This window comes from Clupea harengus, chromosome 7 (assembly GCF_900700415.2).
Source record: "Clupea harengus chromosome 7, Ch_v2.0.2, whole genome shotgun sequence".
NCBI lineage: Eukaryota > Metazoa > Chordata > Actinopteri > Clupeiformes > Clupeidae > Clupea > Clupea harengus.
In genome coordinates this window covers 27,023,718-27,039,930 of record NC_045158.1, presented here as the reverse complement: position 1 = coordinate 27,039,930, position 16,213 = coordinate 27,023,718, and the positions used below count along the sequence as shown (strand labels likewise).

Below are 16,213 nucleotides of genomic sequence, written 5' to 3'. Positions count from 1 at the left end.
GCGGGGGATAAACATGCGTTCGAGTCGGCCGTGCTGAACCAGCGCTGTACTGTGTTGGAATGACAGTCTGGACCAACAGACTCCTGTGGATCCTCAATCAAAGTGCATCACAGTTCTCTCCTTGGTCCCATTTGGTTCCGTGTTAGATTGTAGCACAGCAATATCAGGTCACTAGAATAGATGAGTACAGTTAGGTTACCAACTGGCTGGTTAGTACTGATCACCAGGCTATCAGGGAATGGTGAGAGAAGGACGTAACTCAGGAGTAATGGAAAAGCTTCTGTTTGGCAGAGAATCCGTGTGTTTAAGTAACTGTCCATTTTAATGGCGCTCTGCTCTTTCTTCAGGGACCTGTCCAACAACCGCATCGGCTGCCTGACACCAGACATGTTCCAGGGCCTATCCAACCTCACGAAACTGTAAGTCTTTTGTAAACGTAAGATAAGCTTAAGGAACTGTTTGCTAAAATAGCAGACGCTTGTGGTCATATATTATAACGACACAGATGTTTGTTTGACTGGGCCCATGGAACGTGTCATGCTGACAGTGTTAATTGTCTGGTTTTTTTCCTCTCGCTTTGTGTATCTGGCTAAAAGAAACCTCTCAGGCAACATCTTCTCGTCTTTCGACCCGAACGTCTTTCAGGAGCTCCCTTCGCTAAAGCTGGTGTAAGTAGAAGTGACTGAATGCCCCTGTCATCCACATAATCTCTCCTGGCATGCGGAGCAGTAAAAAGCCGAGATAGCGAGGTCTATCTCGGCATCACATATGGCCGACATGCAAACTGGTATGCAAACATAGTATTCGGAGTTCTTCCCACAGTGGTGCTGGTGAACATAAAGTAAATAATTGAACTCCTGGTGAACAGCGCTGGCGCTCTGTCATGGCTGATAGGCTAATCCTCGTAATGTTCCGCTAGGGAACATATCTGATCTGCTCGACCGAATGCGGCGGCCCTGAATGAATGTGCATGTCCCGCCCCGGGCTTAAACGTGTGGTGAGTTCAATCCTACTCGTCTCTCTAACTTCCTCCTCAGGAACTTTAACTCGGAGTTCCTCACCTGTGACTGCGGCCTGCGCTGGGTGCCGGGCTTCTTCCGCACGAGCACGGCGCGGCTTGGGGACGACACCCTCTGTGCCTATCCGAAGAGTCTCCACGGCAAGCCTCTACGCGGACTGAGAGAGAGTCATCTGAGTTGTGGTGAGCTGGTGACACACAGAGGAACACAGTATTCAACTGCAGCCACATGAAAATAAATATATTACTGTATCGCATACCAAATGAATGCACTAAACACATGCTAACGTCAACAATTTCACTATTTCACTATGTATTTCACTATATTCAGTGGTCTGGTAAGATGTTGCTTAAACTATCATTTAAAATATTTTTGTAAGAACAAAATCTACATTATAGATGTTTGTGATCCCACATATGGCATTCCATACATTATACATGTTGGAGCAGATCGTACTAAGATGGTGCACCCAGCTAAACCGACCCACAGTGTGTGGTGGAATACATGTAACCTAAAACTCTGCTGTTGGGGGTCGGCCTGTGTCGGGCCAAGATGCTCTGAGTGGTGAGAAGGATCCGATCCGATTCCCATTGTGTTTCTGCTCGGCCCGGTTCTGGGGTTGCCTAAAACGATCCTTCTCCGGTTCTGACTTAATATTTATTCATTCGTGCCCTCTACACGCCCCTCTCCGCCAGTATTTATATTGGACGAGAGATCCGCGAATGCCTGTTATACCAATTCCACTGCGGTTTATCCTTATGAATGGATGTTCATTGCCAATGCCCTGACCTTGGAAAACAAGTTGATATTCACTGGAGCTTCTTTGGAAAAAGAACCCATTTTGACGAGGTTGTATAATGATAGGGCAACAAAATTCCCCAAAAGACAATAAGCACCCCCCCCCCCCCCCCCCCCCCCCCCCCCCCCCACCCCTCACCCTCCATTCCGATTTTGAGTTTAATACACACTGACTGAGCTCTGTCTGCGTTCTTCCAGACGGGCCTCTGGAGCTGCACACGCTGTCCCTGCTGCCCTCGCTGAGGCAGGTGGTGTTCAAAGGGGACCGATTGCCCTTCCACTGCACCGCCGCCCTGGTGGACAAACTCACGGCCCTGCACTGGAGCCACAACGGCCAGCCTGTCATCAACGAGCCCGAGCAGGGAATTCACCTGGAGAACAGCGAGATGCACGACTGCACCTTCATCACCAGGTACTTCTGGGGTTGGCAGGCACAAACACACTTGCACTAAAACACACACACACACACACACACAAACGCACACACACAAACGCACACACTTATACACACTCGCACTAACACATTCTTATGCATACACACCATCACACAAAAACCTCAACACACACACACACACACACACTCAACACACACACACACACACAAACGCACACACTTATGGCAGGCACAAACAGACTCGCACTAACACATTCTTATGCATACACACCATCACACAAAAACCTCAACACACACACACACACACACCAGGATGCGGTTGAGATTCCCTAACACGCTTTAGTCCTCGACAGCGCTTAATCCTTGTTTGGGATACAGGCCCCAGCTATGCCCACAGAAATATGCCAGGAATGTTTATTCCGGCGTGTGTGCGCAGTGTTAATGAATGAATGGTGTGTTGTGTGTCTGCAGCGAGCTCATCCTGTCCAACATGGACGTAGATGCCAGCGGGGAGTGGGAGTGCGTGGTGTCGACGGGCCGTGGCAACGCCTCCCGGAGCGTGGAGATCGTGGTGCTGGAGAACAGCGCCTCTTTCTGCCCCGAGGAGAGAGTCGCCAACAACAGAGGGGAGTTCAGGTCAGTCTGGAACTACAGGGATCCCGAACACCTGAAGGGTAACAGTAGCAGCTACAGCTAGTGTGCTCCTGTGGTTCAACAGACCCAAACAAGGTTTTAGGAGGGTTTAGCGAGGAAAAAAAAACATGTAGAAGAAACACAGGAATACTGAAATCAATTTTAAACGTAATTTACCTGAATTGTAAGATATGTTTCACTGAAAGGTTGACAAAAAGGATTAAAGTTGAAAACAGCTCAGAGATAATGCAATGCACTAGATCATACTTTACTGTCTGTTGTTTTTGTACATGCAGTCTGTTGAGCTACTGCATGTGCTGTAGTTTGTTGGCTGGCTTCCCTGACTAATGTGTATATTTCTTGTACCCTATTGGCTGACTAATGTGTATATTTCTTGTGTGCCATTGGCTGACTAATGTGTATGTTTATTGTGTGCTATTGGCTGACTAATGTGTATGTTTATTGTGTGCTATTGGCTGAATGGAGGAAGTATTTGAGCTCTGAACTCACAGCGGAAAAACCAACTTGGCTGCAAGTTAGCCTGTGTGGCAGTAACTGGAAATGAAGCTACACTTCAGCTTGATCAAAAACAGGAATAGCACTCACACAGACATGCGCAAACATGATGCACACAATCCCACAAGCCACCACACACCTCAGTCAGGACCAGTCCGTTATGAGAAGAGATAATGTTATTTGAATGTGAGTGTACATGATTTATTTGGTACATGATATTTTTATTTGACAGAGGATGGGTTCTGATTTTTATGCTGCCACTAAAACAGAACCCACAGTCCTTTCTAACATAAAAGTTGCTCTTCCAGTATAGGTTGGGCTGTGTTTGTGGCAGGAGAGCCATGGTGTAAGCTTTAAATACCTCCTTAAAAAAATAAAACCCCAAAATAAACCTCTTTGCTCAATTGGCAATATGGCAGAGACACACTACAAGAGCTTCCTAACTGAGTAATTAAAGACACATGCGCACAGTAGCACTGTGAGTTTTGAAAGATGTGAAGAAGCATGACTTATGCTAACCCTGGGTCACGAAACAGATTCACCTAACTGAACCCACCCCATTGTTTGGTGTTTCCTCTCGTAGATGGCCCAGAACACTGGCTGGCATCACATCGTACCTGCCCTGCCACCCTCTCCGATACCCCTCCCTGGCCATCGGGGAGGAGCAGAGGGCGTCACGCTACTGCGATCGCTTGGGGCACTGGGAGGAAGGGAACTACACCCAGTGCCACTACACTAATGACATCACCAGAGTGCTGCATACTTTCATACAGGTCAGTGGCATCCCATGATACTCGTAATGGTTTTACAGAGTGTCAGGTAAAGGGTGATGTAGTACAGATAGCCTAAACAACACCAGCCAGGTGATCAGTGGCTGTCCGCACCATATTAAATAATAGCAGACATCTGAAGAGCTTGATTGACCAATTAGAATGAAGAGGTCTGTAGAGACATTCGACAAGGAGTGGCAACAAAAAAATTAAATAAAAAATAAAGATTTTCCTGTCACAATTATTTTAAAAGCGAATTTCTTGATCACTTGGTTAATTTAAATGGAATATCTCAATTTTAGCAAAAAACTATAAACTTGAGACATCAGATGTTGAAACTCCTCATTTATCGTCACACTCCTCGTTCAATCTTTGTTGTCTTGTCTTTGTCTCGTCACATCATACAGATGCCCATCAACGCCTCAAACGCAGTGACACTGGCTCACCAGGTGTGCTCCTACACACTGGAGGCTGCTGCCTTCACAGATACCGTAGATGTACGCTACGTGGCTCAGATGATGCAGAAATTCATGGACTACATCCGGCAGCAGAGAGAGGTATGCTAACTATGCTAGCTGAGAGATAGACACGCTAGCTCACAGAGGCAGGGGGATTCGGGCATACATGCAGGACTTTTGTGTGATTTGTTGCGGTGACGAGGTAGAATATGTGGGTCTGGGTAAACGTTATAAACGTCAGACATGTATGTATGAAGCATTACATATCCTTTTGTGTGTGTGTGTGTGTGTGTGTGTGTGTGTGTGTGTGTGTCTTCACACGTGTGTGTGTGTGTCTCAGCTCTCCGAGGTGCTTGTGGAGATGGGCAGTAACTTGATGCAGGTGGATGATCAGATCCTGTCCCGTGCCCAGCGAGAGGAGAGGGTCTGCAGCTCCATCGTCCACTCCCTGGAGACTCTGGCCTGGCCTCAGCTCCACTCCGGCTCCCAGGATCTCTTACTGGTAGGCCTCAGGCAGACGACCCCTCAGACCTCATCTCTCTCAGCCTCAGTCAGACCCCGCAGACCTCATCTCTCTCAGTCTCAGACCCCTCAGACCTCATCTCTCTCAGTCTCAGTCAGACCCTTCAGACCTCAGACCTCTTACTGGTAGGCCTCAGGCAGACGACCCCTCAGACCTCATCTCTCTCAGCCTCAGGCAGACCCCTCAGACCTCATCTCTCTCAGCCTCAGACCTCATCTCTCTCAGCCTCAGACCCCTCAGACATCAGACCTCATCTCTCTCAGCCTCAGGCAGACCCCTCAGACCTCATCTCTCTCAGCCTCAGACCCCTCAGCCATCAGACCTCATCTCTCTCAGCCTCAGTCAGACGACCCCTCAGACCTCATCCCTCTCAGCCTCAGTCAGACCCCACAGACCTCATCTCTCTCAGCCTCAGACCCCTCAGACCCCTCAGATCTCATCTCTCTCAGCCTCAGACCCCTCAGACCTCAGACCTCATCTCTCTCAGCCTCAGGCAGACGACCCCTCAGACCTCATCTCGCTCAGCCTCAGGCAGACCCCTCAGACCTCATCTCTCTCAGCCTCAGACCTCATCTCTCTCAGAGTCTGTGTTGCCAAAGAAGAGGTTCATGTGGAATGTTGTATTGCTTTCAGTCCAGCCCCATCTATGTCCACATGTTACTCTTAGCATGTCGTCATGTAATTGTCAGCTGATAGTATGTCCTTACTACACAACAGTTACAAACTCTGACTTTGATATGAAGTCTTTTGCATGCTTTTTTATGTGTGTGTGGCATTATATGTGTTGCCAAATAATGATGCCTGATTTTAAACGTATCTCTCTCCGCCTTGCCTGTCAGGTCTCACGTAATATCGTGATGTTGGCTCACCTCATTCGTCCGGCGCAGTTCACGGGCATGAGCTGCACAGCCTATCAGAGGAGAGAGGGGTCAGGGGTCAACGGCCCGGACGTTCAGGAGTCACCTCACGAGCAGCAGCTTCGCTTCCGCTGCATGGCAGGAGCTCACAACAACTCTCTCAACAACTTCCCCCTGAAGGTGAGCGTGCTAACCCACACGCTACTCTGTCCATATTAGGTTCTGGAGCACCTGGCTGTTATGTGTCTCTTTAGTGCTGCTGCTTTAAGGTAACTATGGGACGTGTCGTGAGATGACTATTTATGGGTCATGGAGCTCCTCTTCGGCAGTGATGCTTCTCCTTGCATCTGGAGTATATCTAAATGTCCCCACAAGGCAGGCCATTAAATTCATTAGTAAGATCTAAAGAGCTTTGAAGTCGCAGGGCTGTGCAGGTAACGTTGTGACGTAAAGCAGCATCTGCTGTCATGAACGGTGGAACTGTCCCTGTTTCTTTCTTCAAAACGGCTCCTGGGAAAGACTACTTATGAGGGTTCTGTGGGTTAAAGGAAGTCTGAAGATTCGATAAATGATTGTTTATTCGTATGTTCTCTTCAATTTTTCTGTTCTGTTCTCCCTTCTCGCTCTTCTTTCTCTTCTCTCTCCTTCTCTCTCTTCTCTCTCTTCATTCTCTTTTATAGAATTCTTTGGCCTTGGCCTCCGTCTCCCTCCCCGCCTCCTTGTTTCCTCCGGACGCTCCTGCAGACTGTAAACTGCAGTTTGTGGCATTCCGTACCGGAAGGTTCTTTCCCTTTATGGGGAACTCCAGCAGCAGCCTGGTGGACATTTCCCGTCGCCGTGGCGTCAACACGCCAGTCATCTTTGTTGGACTCGGTAAGCAATCTGTACTTTGGGTCAGGCCCACAACAACAACAACAACAACAACAACATACACAGAGGAAACGCCATTCAAAATGTCTTGACCTCTTGACCTCTTAGCTCGGGGAGAATGGAATCTCATTCATTAAAAACAAAGAATGTGGTCGTGCCACAGGCAAACCTGGAGCAGATGCCTTCATAAACTGCGGGTTGTGATCAGTCATCTGCAAAATTGTATTTACAAATCTAATAACATGTTTCTCAGGAACCGATGATCGGTTTCACTTCTTCGTTCTACTTCAAATAAGTTTCCTGTGCCCTGATAGATAACCTGATTCCATTAGTGCTGATTCTCTCTCTCTCTCTCTCTCTCTTGTGTGTGTGTGTGTGTGTGTGTGTGTGTGTGTGTGTGTGTGTGTCGGCTCTTCCTCAGATGGCTGCAGCATGTGGAACCACTCAGACCCCATCACTGTGTCACTGCGCCATCTGTCTCTGGGCAGTGACCCCATCGCTGCCCACTGGAACCTGGAGAAACAGGGAGGCTGGAGCCAAGATGGCTGCCAGCTAGTCCACTCCGATGCCACCACCTCTACCCTGCACTGCTCGCTGCCTAGCAACTATGCTGTGCTGCAGGTGAGACAACAATTAAAGACTAAAATGGAATAATGAATGAAAATATTTTTGATAGATTTGCACTGTGTGTTTATGGCATGGAATGCTTAATGCAGTGTCATTCCTTTTTTGTTTTCAAATGTTTATCAAAGTTAGTGTACTCTGTAATCATTCTCATGATCTGTGGTCAGATGCCTCAATCTTTGAAATAAGGATTTTAATCTGTTCAAGAATCTGTTCAGAATATGTTTATCTCTGTCATTTCCAGCACTGAGGGTTGTGTACAAACAACCACGTCATAGTGTGTACAAACACACATTTTTCTTTTTGGCAAATCTCTGTAACATTTGTATCCATCGCTCAGGATGTCCCAGACTTCCCGGGTCCCTCCCCTGTGCCCGTAGATGTGCTTCATCCAGTGGTGTACACCTGCACTGCTGTCCTGCTCCTCGGCCTCTTCACCATCATCATCACCTACATTTTACACCACAGGTATGCAGTGGACATGACCACCCGTGTGACCATGCTTATGCTTATGAGATCATGTGACCATATATGTTCCTATATGATCATGTGACCATACATGTTCCTATATGATCATGTGACCATACATGTTCCTATATGATCATGTGACCATGCATATGCTTATGAGATCATGTGACCATGCATATGCTTATGAGATCATGTGACCATACATGTTCCTATGAGATCATATGACCATACTGGTGCTTATGAGATCATGTGACCATAGGCTACATGTGCTTATGAGATTGTGTGTTTCTGTGCAACAGACTTGCCTTACGAACACCAATAACAGCACAGTTAGCTGGCTAGATTGCTAACCAATATATTTTGGTGATACATGCGGCGATGACATGCTGTAGAACATATAACTTATAATATAATATAATATATATAATATAACTTATATTTGTGTTGGGTTTTAACCCTGGATCATGACACTACACAGTGACTAGCCTGGGGAGCTTGTGGGAATGATGTGCATGTTTCGCTATGTTTCCCACGACCAGACAACATCAACATGAATTTGAGGATGATACAAATAACTAGTCACCCACTCAAACATACGTCAAAAGCGAAGCCTGCTTTATAAAAACGGTTTAAAAACCTGATTTTGCAAAGGTAAAAACCTTTTTTGCAATTTCTTATTTAATGGATTTCACTTTCGAGTGAAAGCAAGTTGAACTCAAAGTATATCTGTTGGATTTTAAATGTGAACACATGAAGAAGGCAATGTCAAAGTGCCCACGAGACTTGCCGGGATTATGCTGATGTTGAGACAAACAACTTCAATGACTTTCAAAGCCAGAGCAACTTGACTTCGATTTCTCTAAAGTCCTGTCATTTTCTGTCTCTGCTCGCATTAAGGCATATTGAGTGGCTGTTCCATTGTTCTATATAGTTTGTTCGCTTGCTTCTTCAAAGCGAACATTAGACTGCTCTCATGTTCTCTTGTAGGGCCACCAGAAGACTTAAATTAGTGACTGCGATGACATATTTACATATTTGACTCTGAACAGAAATTGATGAGGCTAAGACCTCCCACCAAATGTATTATGTGATAACACACTTAGTGCTGATTTTGAAAAGAATACAAATGTGTATTGAATCATACTCAAAAGTCCTTGAATTTAATATTCCTGAAAATAGGCAACCGTCATGTATGTTATTCGAACATCCAACGGATGAGTATTTGAACATCCAGCATATTTCTAATAAGTGTGCTTGTGTTTTCTATCTTCACTCAGCTCTGTTCGAGTCTCCAGAAAATGCTGGCACACAATCCTCAATACCTGCTTCCATATTGCCATGACGACAGCAGTCTTTGCAGGAGGCATCACCCTCACAAGCTATCCCATAGTGTGCCAAGCGGTAAGCCTTGTGAAGCCCCCTCACTAAATATGTTTGAGGATGTGAGTGTAGAGTAATTGAAGGATTGTTCTCTCTCTCTCTCCTCTCGCTCTTTGGTGTGTGTGTGTGTGTGTGTGTGTGTGTGTGTGTGTGTGTGTGTGTGGAATGTGGTGTGTGGTGTGTGTGTGTGTTTGTGTGTGTGTGTGTGTGTGTGTGTGTGTGGTGTGTGTTGTGTGTGTGTGTGTTTGTGTGTGTGTGTGTGTGTGTGTGTGTGTGTGTGTGTGTGTGTGTCCATGCATCTTAGGTGGGCATTGCTTTGCACTACTCCTCCTTGTCCACCCTGCTCTGGATCGGGGTCAATGCCAGGGTCATCTACAAAGAGGCTGTGCTGCGATTGCCACGGCAACCGGAGGGAGAGGTCGCGGCGGTGCCCACACAGAGGCCCATGCTCAGGTCAGTGATGTCATCAGGTTGACACAGGAAGAGACTTTTGGAAAGCTGAAGTGGCCTGAGAGAGTACGGGAATGGCTCTGAAGGAGCGGCTGCAATGAGAGTGTGTCTGTACAAAAATGGACCACCAGTGATATAGAATTCTCCGGTATCAAAGCACCATTGTCTCGGAAAAACCAAAGCCCATCTGTTTTTTTTACATTTCTTTCTCCGTTTAATGGAAAACTAGACGGAAAGACAAGTTTCTGCAAAAAAAAAATTCCAGAGAGAGAAGAAAAAAAAGCTTCAGAGGCATAAGTGAGAAGCCAGCACCAGATGCAGGGTGGGCTGGTGCCAGGGTAGCACAGGGCACAAAAGTACATGGGCACCTCCAGCACCAGATGCAGGGAAGGAGGGTGCCAGGGTAGCACAGTACACAAAGGTGCATGGGCACCAGATGCAGGGAAGGAGGGTGCCAGGGTAGCACAGGGCACAAAAGTACATGGGCACCTCCAGCACCAGATGCAGGGAAGGAGGGTGCCAGGGTAGCACAGTACACAAAGGTGCATGGGCACCAGATGCAGGGAAGGAGGGTGCCAGGGTAGCACAGTACACAAAGGTACATGGGCACCTACATAAATCTAGTCAGTGGCGAGTGTTCGGGGTCGAGGCAGCTGCACTGCCAGCTATGGGTGCCCCCCCTCCCCTGAGCTCTCCGTCAGACCCCCCCCCCCCCCCCCTCAATGCTTTATCTGTCTCACGCAGCCTGTGATGTCACACTGTACTGCTGACCCCTTGGCTCCCCCGCGCCCCCCCTGTGTCACCCGCTCGGCCCGCCAGGGTCAGCTCCTGAATGGGGCCTGTCTGGGCCGGGGAATAAATCACGTGGAGGCCCCCTGCCCCGTCCTGATGCCTGGATCATGTGGAGGCCCCCTGCCCCGTCCTGTCCTGATGCCTGGAGAACACATTTCAACCAGTGGGGATGAGCACAAAGCAACAGAGTGCATGCAGTGTGGATTGCCCAAGCCCCTTTAAGCCCCAATAACCAAGAAAACATAGACAGAATAACAGAAGCAGAACACTACTATATACCAAAATAGATTAATACTGTTTGCAAAGCTGGTGTATGTGTGTGTGTGTTTGTGTTGCTGCATTTATTCTAATGCAGATCATTTGATAAAACATTGTGTGTGTTTTCTGCTAATTTATACCGACGCACATAGAGATAACCATCATTTAGTGCAAACATACCATTTTTTTTGCACTTTGTTCTAACATCCCTTTTTTTTCCTGATCTTCCTGTTTTCAGGTTCTATTTAATAGCTGGCGGAGTTCCTCTCATCATCTGTGGCATTACGGCCGCGGTCAACATGAACAACTATGGGGAGAACAGCCCTTAGTGAGTGCCTTGACTTTTTTCTGCCCACGGGCGTTGTGACCCAGGTCACTGCATTCTCATGTTTACTGCTGATATAAGCACGGCTCTTTCCTGTGAGACCCGGTTTAGTGAGTGGGTTGAGAACACGACACAGAGGTGTCCTTGTGTTCCTGATGTAGGGCACTGTCAGACGGCATGTGACCCCAACTAACCTTTTCCTTGCCTCTGACCCCCCTTCGCGCAGCTGCTGGTTGGTGTGGCGGCCAAGTTTGGGGGCGTTCTTTGTCCCCGCCGGCCTGGTGGTGCTGGTGACCTGGATCTACTTCCTGTGCACCATCTTTCGCCTGAGGCGCCGGAGCTCCGAGAGCACCAAGGAGCTGGCGGCCTCCTCCGTCTCCTCGCCGCCGCCGCCGCCCGAGAGCCAGCCGGCCCTGGGCGGCAGCGCCAGTCTGCACTCCACAGACTCCGGCGTGCACGCCGGGCTGCCGCCGGTGGAGGACCAGTACTCCCTGAAGGTGCAGTTCCTGGCGCTGGTGACCACTCACTTCCTGTTCCTGGCGCTGTGGTGCTGTGGAGCCATGGCCATGTGGCAGACGGGCCGAGAGAGCCTGCTCTTCAGCTGCCTGTACGCCGTGGCCGTCACCGCGCTGGGCTTGTTCCTGGTGGTGCACCACTGCCTGAGGCGGCTGGACGTGCAGGCCGCCTGGCTCGGCTGCTGCCCGGCGTACCGGCGCTCCCAGCCCATGCGGGCCTACACGCACTCCTGTGCCGCCGGGCCGGGGAACCAGAGCGCCTCCGAGCGGGGCTCGCAGCTCTACGTGGGCTGCGTCGCTCCCGGAGAGGCCAACAACTGCTCGTCGGCCAGGTCCTCCTCCACCCCCAGCGGAACCAGCAGCGTCGGGCCTGGGCCTGGGCCCTGCAAGCTCACCAACCTGCTCCAGGTGACGCAGGAGAACGGCAACAACACCGCCCGGGTGCCCACCACCGTCGCCAACACCAACACCAACACCAGCACCAGCACGGAGCACAACGGCAAGCCAAAGAACAATGCGCTGCCCAGTCTCATCTCAGCAGCCCCGGTGCAGCCGCAGAGGAGGAAGACCAGCAGCAGAACTAAAACAGGCGGCGCTCAGTACCACCACCGCGGGGAGGGCAGGGGCCACTACCGCCTCAAAGCCCTGAGAGGGGGGGCTGGCGGGGGCAGCGTGGGCGCCCTGGGCCCCCCGGGGGTGGAGCAGCTCGGCCCGTCCCAGGCGGGCCACAACAAGCAGGCGTCCAGCGAGAACGGTAGCCTGCGCAACCACAGCCACTCGGAGAGCCAGACGGGCCAGACGCTGACCAACGGTCGGCACGGCGGCGACGCTCTGGCCACCAGCCCCTCCGAGGGCAGCGACGGGGGCAGCAGCGGCTGCCGGAAGCCCTTCCCTCTGCTGCCGTCCGTGGCCAGCCGCATGGCCGCGCAACACGGAGCCCAGAGGCGGTGCGCCAGCCGGGACAACCTCAAACTGGCGGCGGCCGCCGAGAGGGAGGCCAAGCGCTGCTCCTTCCCACTCAACACAGCCATGGGGACGGGCACGGGGACGGGCACGGGCACGGGCACAGGGACGGGGACGGGCATGGGCACGGGCACGGGGACGGTCAACGCCACGCCAGGGCCTATCACTAATGCTCCCAACGGGACCCTTAAGAACTCCGTGACGGAGCCGGACACGAGTGGCACAGACCACTCCCAGGGTTCCGTGGGCATGAGGAGTGGCGTGTGGAAGAGCGAGACCACTGTGTGATCCATCAGACATCCATCCAAAATACAAAAAACACGCACCTTTTGTCAATTTCAGCTTGCTTACCCATCCCTTGTGATACTCGTGTACTTCAAATACTGAGCTGAAGGTCGCATAAATCAAACATGGGGGAAGAATATATAGTTCATGTCAACAGTCTTTGCTTCCTGGTCGGTTAGTTTTGTTGCAGCTGTGGATCACACAATATGGCATACGATTTGTGTTTGAGGTTTGATGTTTTGCTATGAAATATGCAAAAGTATATGTTTGTTTGTTTTTATATCAAGGTATTCCACCATAGATAACAATACAAAAGTTACAAGCTAAGGATTTTTTTTTTTTTTTTAAAGAAGCAATTGTACCCTTAGCTGTATGTCTGTAAGCTTAGAGTTTATTTCTTTTCTCTGAATGCTTCACTCTATGCATAAGAAAGAGAGCATGGAAATGGAATCAAAGATAGCCCATTTTGCTATGAGCATCTCCTCTGTGAAGGACATTTTCTCTTGTATTTGTGCGTGCAAGCATGCTGACATGTTTATGAAAAATATTTGTGTGTGTGTACATGTGTGTATGTGTGCATGTTTGCGCTCTTGGCTGTGTGTGTGTGTGTGTGTGTGTGTGTGTGTGTGTGTGTGTGTCTGAGTGAGAGAAAGAGAGAGAGAGAGAGAGAGAGAGAGAGAGAGAGCACCTAGTGTATATATTCTTCTTAACCATTTTAAGTATTAAGATGGAGTCCATCCTTCCCCAGCACTGAAAAGAGCTTTCTTGCCTCTTGCTAAGCAGACCTAGCTATAAGCATATGGATCTTTGTGTGTAGAGTCAGTGGGCCTCCACCCTGCAATACTCTGTTGAATGAATTTGTGGCACTGTGAACTTTGAACTTTGTAAAGCAGGAAGTGGCTGTCTGTGCTCCTCATCGGTTCCATTTTGCTGGGAAATGTCCGGTTTACTTCTCACCATTACTCATGGCTCACTACTGCCATCTACAGGACACAATACATCACTGATCATGCACTGATACGTAAGGAATGGAGTTTCAAACTCTTTATCTTTTGAAATTTGCCGTTGTGGCTCTCTGATTTGTTTTCTTTAAGCCTCATGTCAGACGCGGTAGCCTCCCCTGGTGGAGGTGTTGCTTTTACCAACAATTCAAATGTATTTGGCTGACAACGTAATTACGTTTTGCGCTACTTCCAACATAATATTTCTGACAGTATGTCCAAAACATTCACAAGATAACATTTTCATGTAAAAAATGTCTCTCCTGTTGAGGCATTTATCTAATCAGTATTGTTTTGATCGGTCCATCGAGGTAATGATTGTGTGTTCTTACAATGAACCCTCGAGTGCATGTATGACTCATGTGCAAAGCAGCCATTTTCACACTGTCCAATTATCTATCTCCCCACTTTGTTTACATCTTCAGTATTCAAATTGATCTCCAGTCATGGCCTGGCGTAGTAGATACGAGCCGAAGAGGACATTCTGATCAGTTCACAACTGCACAGTACTGAGTCCATGTTACAGTTTGACCAGAACAGTGTTTTAGTATGTTCAGGGACATTGTTGTGCCAAAGAAAAGGTTCACTGGGAAAAAAAAAAAAACCTCAACGCCACAGTATTTTAGTAGGTTTTGTGCCATATTATGTGTCATTCCTCTGAGTGTTCTAGTTTAGCTCTTACATCTCCCTTGGAGTCTGTCTGTGTGTGATGTTATGTGGTGGCACGTACCATGGTGTCATGGTCATGGTTTTTAGACCTCTAAGCTTTGTTAAACGTATGAATTTAGCCGCATACATCAGTCAGGCAGGTGTTCTTCTTTATGTGTCGATGATTTCAAAATGTGTAGCTTTGGGACTTTTAAGTGTTATCAGACAAGTAAGATACCTGCCAGTGTTTGAGTACTTTTAAGTGTTATCAGACAAGTAAGATACCTGCCAGTGTTTGAGTACTGAAAACTGCTTTTCAGTGTCGGTTGTTACATGTAAGATTTTTGTAAGGTTTTCACGAAAAAAACAAACAAACAAACAAAAAACAAATGTCCAAATTCATCTCAGAGTGAAAAGGGAGAAATCAATCTGTTACCTGTATTTATATTTGTATCTGTCATGGCATCAGTTTTAAATAATAGTAAAATGATAACTGTTTATTATTCAATAATATATTTGCCCTAGAAGCCCAAACCGTGCCTTATAAAAATCTGATGCAAAATAAAGACTTTCAAAAAGCCTCATTTTATTGTGGAAATGTGAATGTAATGAATGTTCAGTGTGTGGTGGTTATCAGTACTATTCACAGGAAGAATGAGAAAGAGCCATAAAGTTGGTATTTCACTTCAGTAAATACAAAAGCAATGAAATATAGTTGAAAAATAATTGTGATCATCTTATACTTACATTTAGGCAATTCTATAGGCATTATTTATTAAGTCAATGTTTCCCTATACTGTCATGTTTTCAGTGTCCATCATTATGTTTTATTTCTTTTCAGGCATATAATAATATACAGAGATATTCTGGAGTAATGTCAAAGAGTAATTTTCTAGTTTAGTGTAGTTTTTAGACTACACTAAACTGAAACTAGAAGAGGTCTACATTCATTGTGGTAGGTCTAAAGCGTTTTATGTTTTGTCAACAGAACACTTTGAAGGCCAATGTTCCGTTACAGAAGACTGTCCTGGTGCCTGGTCCTGTTTTAAGTCAATCTATAACGCTACGTAGTGATATACAGTACATGGTGTTCTGGGGGTAGTATGACCACTCTTGAATGGCATGGTCCTGTTTTAAGTCAATCTATAACGATAGACATGGTGTTCTGGGGGTAGTATGACCACTCTTGAATAGCATGGTTATATTATATACACCACATCGTAGCTGTGGACGTCACAGTCTGGTTGATATTCTTTCTACAGTATTTCATCAGAAATAAAGCCAGCTTGTCTTTGGGGATGGATCAATCCTTAAACTTTTTTTTAACTTTTTATGTTAGGCACAGAAGGCTGGAGAAATGAGTCTCCCTGCTGTCTAAAAAGAGAATGGAGCCTTTAAACATTTTGTCATTTGATTTATCAAGTGATTTTGACATGCCTGGTGACTTAAACAATATATAAACCACTTTAAAAGACTATAACTAGTCAAATAGTTTTGTTTCAGGTGTATTCCTGTATGTGTTTATTTCTTTAATCGTGGTCAGAGAAATGTGAATACAGGTGTGACAGTTAGAATCATCAACAGACATACTGTGAAAATTCGATTTTGATCATGTCTCCAGTTTTTGTTGTTAAGGGGTTAAAATGAATGTTACAAAAATTGAGTG

At 47.4% G+C, this 16,213-nt stretch overlaps 1 protein-coding gene across 1 annotated transcript in view; it reads left to right on the top strand.

The window, feature by feature from the left end:
• adgra2 (adhesion G protein-coupled receptor A2) overlaps positions 1 to 13,508 on the top strand; it is a 62,511-nt gene extending 49,003 nt beyond the window's left edge. Inside the window, exons 4-19 of the mRNA XM_031570981.2 lie at positions 348 to 419; positions 597 to 668; positions 1,038 to 1,201; positions 2,016 to 2,229; positions 2,683 to 2,847; positions 3,944 to 4,133; positions 4,538 to 4,687; positions 4,929 to 5,090; positions 5,951 to 6,148; positions 6,649 to 6,841; positions 7,260 to 7,459; positions 7,803 to 7,930; positions 9,208 to 9,331; positions 9,615 to 9,763; positions 11,049 to 11,138; positions 11,362 to 13,508. Of these exons, the coding sequence (XP_031426841.1) occupies positions 348 to 419; positions 597 to 668; positions 1,038 to 1,201; positions 2,016 to 2,229; positions 2,683 to 2,847; positions 3,944 to 4,133; positions 4,538 to 4,687; positions 4,929 to 5,090; positions 5,951 to 6,148; positions 6,649 to 6,841; positions 7,260 to 7,459; positions 7,803 to 7,930; positions 9,208 to 9,331; positions 9,615 to 9,763; positions 11,049 to 11,138; positions 11,362 to 12,901 (3,811 nt within the window). The 3' untranslated portion in view covers positions 12,902 to 13,508. The remainder of the gene's footprint in view (positions 1 to 347; positions 420 to 596; positions 669 to 1,037; positions 1,202 to 2,015; positions 2,230 to 2,682; positions 2,848 to 3,943; positions 4,134 to 4,537; positions 4,688 to 4,928; positions 5,091 to 5,950; positions 6,149 to 6,648; positions 6,842 to 7,259; positions 7,460 to 7,802; positions 7,931 to 9,207; positions 9,332 to 9,614; positions 9,764 to 11,048; positions 11,139 to 11,361) is intronic.
• The last annotated feature ends 2,705 nt before the right edge of the window (positions 13,509 to 16,213 follow it).